Source organism: Solanum lycopersicum, chromosome 6, assembly GCF_036512215.1.
Source record: "Solanum lycopersicum chromosome 6, SLM_r2.1".
NCBI classification, from domain to species: Eukaryota; Viridiplantae; Streptophyta; class Magnoliopsida; order Solanales; family Solanaceae; genus Solanum; species Solanum lycopersicum.
This window is the reverse complement of record NC_090805.1, coordinates 41,883,304-41,891,461: the sequence shown is the minus strand read 5'-3', so window position 1 is coordinate 41,891,461 and position 8,158 is coordinate 41,883,304. Positions and strand designations below refer to the sequence as shown.

Genomic DNA, 8,158 nt, shown 5'->3' with positions numbered 1-8,158 from the left:
CGAATAATCAAAACATAATTAATTGCTTAGAAATCTCTTGTTTGAAAACAACAAGACTAGATTATACATGAGAATCAACACTTCTAATTTTTTTCTTTTATGTGAATCGACTTATTGATCCTTTAACTAAAACCCCATATCATAGTAAAAAAATAATACGAATTACAATTTTATGATTAAGAGAATTTGATGCAACAGTTTAAAATTAGAATTAATGGTTACAAATATAAATGCCTTCATTTGATATTAAGGTACCTTTTTTGTTTCGGAAATTTTCTCACATTTTAAATATTTTTTTGGCCTAAAAAGAAAGTGAATATTTCCTTCCTTTTTGTTTTATTCTTTTGAGAATTTGTTTTTTGCAAAAGAAAATTATAAAAATAGTAAGTGAAGTTTGGTTTGGTAAAAGTTTAAATTTTAAAACCTTTTTGTGATTTTACTCCCTTCAAAATATTTTTTACTTTCGACTTTTGAGATTCAAATAACTGGTTATTTAATAGTCTATTTCTAATTTTACAAAAAAAAAAATCTATAATCTCTATTTAAGCAGTTTATATACTCGCAAACAATTTAATCAATGTTTTAATATTATTTTCACACCATTGTGATATAATTTTTTTTTGCAATTTATAGTAATATTTTTTATGAAATTAAAATATTAAAATTATTATAATATAATTTAGTTCTCAAAAATTAGTCAAACTAACCTAAAAAATATTCATTTTGAAAAGGCTAAAAACATTAAAATTTTGGACAAAAGGCCACAAATCGGAAATTTCAAAGGCAAATTTAAAAGACAATTATGTGTAGAGAAAAGGACGCCTCCATAATAAAACCCCATGAGAAGAGAACATCAACATTGGGAACTGTGCACAGACTTCCAATAAATTTTTCATAAGAAATTTTTATTTCAAGATTTTGTCAACTCTGTTGAAACAAGAATTAGTTTTCTTCTTCAAAGTTCAAACCCAAACGTCTCATTATTGTGGCTTGGATTTTAGTTTTTTATCTTCTTCTTCTTATTTTTTTCTTGTTAATGACAAAATAGCAGCTTCACATTTTGATAATATCTGTTTTAAATTTTAAAAGCTTTTGCTAATTTAATTAATTTTCTTAATGAGTAATGGATTTTTTTTTAACTACATAAGAAAAAAGGAGAATTGACAGATTTTTTTTTTCTTTTTGCCGATTTGGTGTTCGATTGAAAGTTGAGTTTGCGAATATGGGGATTTTGGAGAATGGCAAAGACAACAAGCCTTTATCATTAAAAGTGCTTCAGTTTCTCTTGTTGTTTTTGGGTTTAGGAATTGCTTTATCAATTTTAAGTATGTTTATGCTTAGATTTTCAGAATTGAAAAAGGTACTCCCTGTGGTACAATCTCCATGTTTTGAACAACAAAATAGTTTAGAGAATTGGATTAAGCCTCTATCAAACTTGCATCATTCAATGAATGATGCTGAGCTTTTTTGGAGGGCTTCATTTGTTCCTCAAATGAAAAAATTGCCTTTTAAGAGAACACCTAAAATCGCGTTCTTGTTCTTAACGAGAGGGCCTCTGCCTTTGGCTCCGTTGTGGGAGAGGTTTTTCAAAGGGAATGAAGAGTTTTATTCAATCTACATTCATAATTTACCATCTTACAACCCTGATTTCCCAACTTCATCTGTGTTTTATGGCAGGCAAGTTCCTAGTCAGGTAATAATGTTATTGTACAAATTTTATTCAAAAAAAATTAGTTTCCCTGAACTTCCAAATTGTGCTTCAACACGTGAGAGGTTGATATATATTGTTCTGATGTCATGTTCTCATTTAGAAATAATAATTATGAGTTGAGATGATACATTTGAGAATTCACCTCGGAGGCTATTACTGTACTTGGTAGTAATTGTATGGGTTTGATTTCGCGTAGGTGGCAGAGTGGGGGAAAATTAGTATCACTGATGCTGAAAGACGGCTTCTTGCTAATGCATTGCTTGATATCTCCAACGAATGGTTTATAATCCTATCAGAGTCGTGCATTCCTCTCCACAACTTCAGTGTTATCTATCGATACATATCAGAATCCAAGTACAGTTTTGTGAATGTGTTTGATGATCCTAGTTCTGTTGGAAGAGGGCGTTACAATTGGAAGATGTCACCTGTGGTTAAAATCACTCAATGGCGTAAAGGATCTCAGTGGTTTGAGGTTAACAGGAAATTGGCTGTTGACATTGTTACAGATGACATATACTACCCTAAATTCAAACAGTTCTGCAAACCAGCATGCTATGTTGATGAACACTATTTCCCAACAATGCTGCACATCCAATCCCCTCATCTCCTGACAAATACCAGTCTCACTTGGGTAGACTGGCATAGAGGCGGTGCTCATCCTGCTACATTTGGAAAGGCTGATGTTACAGATAAGTTTATGAAGCAACTTTCGGAAGGCCAGAGGAGATGTGTCTACAGTAACCAGACGACTTCATATTGTCTACTTTTTGCTAGAAAATTTTCTCCCAGTGCATTAGATCCTTTATTAAAACTATCGTCCAAGTATCTAGGCTTCTGAAATTCCATTGCTTTGTTATCTGATATATCCAAGTATAAAAATCAGCCTTAAACATACATGATTGCTGAAGGCCTCATCACATGATAGACATTGTCATGTTATACTAAAGATATATCGATATTTATGATCTATTATATCAAAATCCCAGTATTTAATATTCGAGTTGGAGGTCTACTGTACTTGCATGTATAAACTTTTTCACATCTATCACAATTTAGATCCTCTATTTGCAGTATGTAACGTCAATACCATTTTGACTCAAAACACCATTTGTGGAAACAAAACTGAACTTAATAATTATTTGACACAAGCGAATGGTCGACACTAAAGTTTTGTTTAACAAAGGGTTGTAGGGAATCATTTACATACTAAGACTATTCATGTGTGTAGAATCGGTAAACTAAAGAAAGCTACTTACAAGACATTGTATATATTATGCTACATTCCTCCACCAACTTCCACCTTAATTTCATTCAGAGAAGTTGATCTCTTTCTTTTTTGTAATCTAAGAAAACATGTTTAAAACTATACATTTTTCATGTATCCTTACCGCCGTCCAACACATTTAGCAAGTTTGAATGTACAGAGTCAGAAAGTATGATGGAGCAGGATGATTGAAAGAGAAAATCAAGAGAATGAAGTAGTAGAAAAAGAATGAACCTGTATTGCTTTTCACTTTCCATTGAATATATTCACAGTAAAGAGCCTTTAATCCAAGAGGTAAACTATAAAATGAGGGAAATTTAGATAAGGGAAAACATACAGAAGAAAAGGCTTTTCTTACAACATTAAGTTGTAAGGTTTTGCATACTAGTAATTCATTTTCCTTTCTTCTTGTATAGATCTAAAAATCCGCGCTGCAGATTCAGATGCTGACTTTGGATTATGGGGCACAACCTTGATGACTTGAATTTGCTGCTCCGTGTCGTTATCCTGAACTGGTTGATCTGAACCTTTTGCAGTTGGTGTGACAGGAAAAAGAGAAAGTGCACCCTTTTGCACCCTCTCAGGAGGACTACTTGCGGTACTTCCTTGCATGTCACTCCCTCTATCCGCCTGAATAATTCGATCACAATCTGACATGACCGCACTCTTCTGGCATGATATGTTGCATGATTTTTGATGAGGCCTAACTAAGTTGACCTCATGCATAAGTGGACTATTCTCCTTCTCACTTGACCTGATCCTGGAAAGTGGATTCATTTGCTCGATAGCTGAACTTGAAGCAGATGGCTTTATCACAGGCATGGAATACGGTTGAATGCAGGATGGATCAAAGAGTGCAGGACCAGGAAAAATCCCAGCACCCTGCTTGTGGGAAGTCGGTACACTATAAGGCACATTCGCGAAGTCTCCACCTATAGGTGGAGATAAAGTCACAGGCCTGCAACTACCATAAGCTGGCGCTATGATCCCTCCAGGCGGTGGACAAGGTCCTGTATAAGGTTTATAAATAAGTCCTTCAGAAGGTGACCTTATTGGAACTAAATACTGATATCCAGGAGGTGGTTGGAAGGATCGAGGTGCTAATTTTGGATCCGATAAAAAAGATCTCGATGTTGGTGTCCCTACATTTAGTTTTTGAGATGATTGCTGTGGTATATTCTTCTTATCATTATCTTTGCGGAGGGGAAGATAAACATTATCTGTCGTAAGCTCAAAATTGTTTGGTTTTGTAGAAATTTTTTGTTCCACGACAGGAGGTTCAAGAACATCATCACATGCTAAATTCTTCAAAGAAGAAAATTTGATAGAAGGTTGGTGGAGATAGAAGTTGTCTTTGAAAAATATATCTGGTGATCTGGCTATCATTTTCTGAACCTGCAAAGATGCTAAAATAAGTAAGTTCTTTCAAAATTTAAGCAAAACACTAAAACACCTCCTTTACCCATTTTTACTTATTGATTTTATTGCACTTGCGCTTTGTCTCTTCAAGATACCTGTGTTAGTCTGTGTAGCTCAAATAGTTGTATTGCAAAGATCCGCTGCTGGCTGAAAAATAGTGAAACACAAGTTAAAAGGTAAATTTCAGAAAACATATTGGAAGAGGAAACAGAATAAGATCAGCCTAACATAAATAATTGTTCATCATTTCAGCTAGTCATCATAGGGGCAACAACTATAACATAGTAAAGATGGGATCTCTGTCTTGCGAATTAGACATTATTATTTCTCAGAAATTTGTTGAAGAATATGATTTTAAGGTTTATTGAAGTGAAGCAGTGACGACAACAAAATATAGACCTAGAGGCTAGACTAACATGAAACTTCATATCGATACTACAAATTAGAGATCCTTGTATAAGTATGAATATGGTGTTTATGCCAATTTGAGTACTTTAGATTTCATTTACTTTTATAGGTCATAGTTCCCGAAGATAACACCTTTATAAAGATGAAACAGATGTAATGGAGCGAAAAGAGAAATATATGATATGAAGATGCATGATATAGGTTGAAAGTAGACAAATTATGATCAGCAGACATCTTCGACTAACCCCTAGATCAAGCCACACGTTTTCATTTCTACTGTAACGATTAGTTGAATATATACATAAAAGATGACCAGTTAAAGAGACTTACTGTGCAATGGTTCTTCTTGTTTTCCAGAATATCTCTTGACCTATCAATGCTATGACATTATCTGAAGACATTTTTTCTACTAATCTAGAGTTCAAGGAGGAAGCTTCTGAGATCCCTTCACTTCTCTCTTCACCTGCTACATCTGGAGCCCCACTAATCTGGTCTTCAGGACAGTCAGAAGAGGATTTAGCTCTCTTCGGACTCTGATGGCTGTTTCCGTGAGGCAGAAAGGAACACGACGGACCTTCCATTATTGAAGCACATCTCTTAGTCGAGGCATCTTCATGCTTCGCATTAGTAACATCTTCTGCAGCCTTCCTTTTGTGTAAAATCCAAGAGTCTTCATCAGATTCAGAATTAGAATCACTACATCTATTCAAGTCACCTACTAGACCACATCTGTTTTCTGGAGCACTTGATACAAATGATTTACTAATATTTAGCTTGCTATGTCCTGGAGTTGGAGTTTCATGCACCACAGTTGTCTCTATAGTTGACAGATGAGGAGCAGGTAGTTTAACACAATGTTCTCTCTTTTGGTACTTTGCTTGATCTCCAGCTTGACTTCCACTATGCTCCCTGCAATTTAGTTGCATCCTGTCTGTATCCTTATATTGCTTTTCGAAAACGCTTTGAAATTTCAAAGAAGGTTTGGAGTTTGTTATAACCATTTTTTCCTTGTCTGCACTTTTATGTATGTTACCATGATATAGAGGTTTCCCTGATGTGACGAAATTTGGACCACAAAAATCATTTTCCCTTCCTAATTTATTGGCAGAAGGGTTACTATTATAGTATGATAAACTGTGTTGCTGAATGGGATTAAGCTGAGATGTAGCATGCAAATTCCCTTTAAGACATAAAACTTGAGGATTTAGCGACTTGACTGGTGGAACATCAGGATGTCTCATAGTAAAATTTATCCCTCCAGAAGAAAAGGGAGGTATCTCAACCAAATGAGAAGACTCAGATGAATTGTGGAGAAAATAATTCCTTTTGTTGCAACCAACCTACAGGGTGTTCAAGAGCTCGTGTGAGCAGATCGAATGGGACAGACAGCACAATGAACTTGTTGGTGATAGCAGTCATAATTGGTCGTAAGACGTTAAGTGTTCAAGAAATTCTCAATCTAAGGAAGCACACTGCATAATCTATGAAGCAAACGTACAATTTTCTAATACCTTGAGTTGGCAATGAATGAAGAGGATAAACAGATTCACTCATCTGAAACAGGACAAGCAATAAGTAAACAAAAAGGAATGGAAGTAAAATTGAAAATCCAAAGGTTTGGGATGATTAAAAACAAGAAATATTTCAGTATATGCTCTTCTAATATAGTTTACCTCCTATTTCTAAGACCATACGAATTGCATAGATATCATACAAAACTCAACATGACAAGTAGATGGATGATAATTTTACCAAACAACATACTACCAATACTTGGACCGTACAGAAGAATTAGTACTTACAAGAGTAGAAGATGCTGCAGAAATAGAGTTTCCACTATTAGGTAGCATTTGCATGGTTGCAGGAGTAGAACTAGAGGTGAAACTTTGAGGCGATCTGGATGACGACTGTTCACAAAGAGCCATTTTGTTTCTAGGGGGTGCTCTTGGACCTCCTTTGTCTGTATCATTTATATGTAATCTAGGAAACAAAGGATCCATATGCCTCTCTTCCTCTTTTTCCGTCTTCATTTTTCACTGCTTGCTTCGCGTGTTAATTAAGATGAACCCTAACATAAAAGGATGAACCATTTCATAGCTGAACACTAACAACCCAAATCTCTGTTCCACTAACCGCAACAATTAGTCATCCCACCTCAAAAGATTGATTCTTTTGACCGTAAATCAGTAGTAATAAGCAAAACCACATGGAATTACAGTTTGATAGGCGAAAACTGAATGTTCATGTGAGCAAATTTTCGACTTCCTGGAATAGAGGATCCCAATCTAAAATGCTTTTTAGCACATAAAACAATATGGAAATATAAAGAGGAAATCTTAGAAGAAGATCACATCAAGAAATAGATGAGAAGGAGAATGAAATGAGGGGAATGTGAGGTGGGTAGAGAATTAGTGGAACTTCCATGAGTAAGGGAAGTTAAAAGGCAGAGAATTATTAGTTAATAGCAGTAGGTAAATATTTTTGTTGCAATTAAAAGGAACAGATTAATAGTGACTGACTCGCTCTCCTTTTCTTTCTCTCTATAATATAAATAATATAAATGCAAATGCCGAAACAACTGTGTACCCGTCGTTAAACCACATGTAAGAAATTGTCCAATCTTTTTACGAAATATCTGCCAAATCTCACCATACGCTTTTTCCTCGACGGACTAAAAACTTACCCGAACCCGTCGCTTATTATATCGCATCATCCATCTCAAACTATTTTCTATACTGTTATTCAATTAACACGTTTTCTAGTAATTATATGACGGGTACTTTTATTATTTAATTCTACTTAAAAAGGCTATTTTATAATTTTTTAGATCTCATGAAAATATGACTCGTTCAAGCCATGCATATTAACTCGTTAATTTTGCCGTCTAATCATTGAGTTAATTCGTGCTAGACATGCAGCCCAAATACGAGCGTCAATAAATAGAAGGTTGAATGTGGAAACTCATCAAAATATGGCCCGTTCAAGTCATCCATGTTAACTCGATCGATAATTTATCGTTTAATAGCTCATTTCGGCTAAATATGTAGTTGAAATAGGAGTGTTAATAAAGATAAGGCTACGTTGAATGTGGAAACCAATAAAATAAGCTTATTAAAATTAAATATAACTCATTTGAATCATTCATATTAACTCGATAATTTATCGTCTAGTAATTGAGCTGATTCTGGGGTAAATATGTATGAGTTGATTCTGGGTAAATATATAGCCCAAATATGAGGGTTCATGGACGTGCATCAACCTTTAATGTGTTTTTAAAATTATGATTCGTAATAGTACATTTGATACATAAAGAAAACCTATTCAGATGCTCTAATCTACGTATTATTTAACCAGTA

At 34.6% G+C, this 8,158-nt stretch overlaps 2 protein-coding genes across 3 annotated transcripts; one reads left to right on the top strand and one right to left on the bottom strand.

Annotated features, from left to right (window-relative positions):
- The first annotated feature begins 858 nt into the window (after positions 1-858).
- LOC101261829 (glycosyltransferase BC10-like) lies at positions 859-2,708 on the top strand. Its single transcript, XM_004241898.5, has 2 exons — positions 859-1,693; positions 1,908-2,708. The coding sequence occupies exons 1-2, from the start codon at positions 1,223-1,225 to the stop codon at positions 2,547-2,549; spliced, it is 1,113 nt and encodes a 370-aa protein (XP_004241946.1). The 5' UTR covers positions 859-1,222; the 3' UTR covers positions 2,550-2,708.
- Positions 2,709-3,190: 482 nt separating this feature from the next.
- On the bottom strand, positions 3,191-7,376 carry LOC101265040 (ELF3-like protein 2). 2 transcript variants are annotated; one of them, XM_010324554.4, is made up of 5 exons: positions 6,605-7,226; positions 6,314-6,356; positions 5,133-6,142; positions 4,490-4,541; positions 3,191-4,370 (listed from the first exon to the last, which is right to left on the bottom strand). In XM_010324554.4, exons 3-5 carry the CDS (start codon positions 6,041-6,043, stop codon positions 3,360-3,362), a joined length of 1,974 nt encoding a protein of 657 aa, XP_010322856.1. In that variant the 5' UTR covers positions 6,044-6,142; positions 6,314-6,356; positions 6,605-7,226; the 3' UTR covers positions 3,191-3,359. The 2 variants fall into 2 exon arrangements, with proteins under 2 accessions (XP_010322856.1, XP_004242270.1); XM_004242222.5 differs by lacking the exon at positions 6,314-6,356 and having other exon boundaries at positions 6,605-7,376.
- Between the last annotated feature and the right edge of the window lie 782 nt (positions 7,377-8,158).

Excerpts from the sequence above, each read along its gene's own strand:
- LOC101261829 (XM_004241898.5), top strand. The coding sequence starts at position 1,223 with ATGGGGATTTTGGAGAATGGCAAAGACAACAAGCCTTTATCATTAAAA. Across the intron at positions 1,694-1,907 it reads GCAGGCAAGTTCCTAGTCAG|GTGGCAGAGTGGGGGAAAAT; the intron begins GTAATAATGTTA and ends GATTTCGCGTAG.
- LOC101265040 (XM_004242222.5), bottom strand. The coding sequence starts at position 6,832 with ATGAAGACGGAAAAAGAGGAAGAGAGGCATATGGATCCTTTGTTTCCT. Across the intron at positions 4,542-5,132 it reads ACAAGAAGAACCATTGCACA|CCAGCAGCGGATCTTTGCAA; the intron begins GTAAGTCTCTTT and ends ACTATTTTTCAG. Across the intron at positions 4,371-4,489 it reads AGCTACACAGACTAACACAG|GTTCAGAAAATGATAGCCAG; the intron begins GTATCTTGAAGA and ends GCATCTTTGCAG.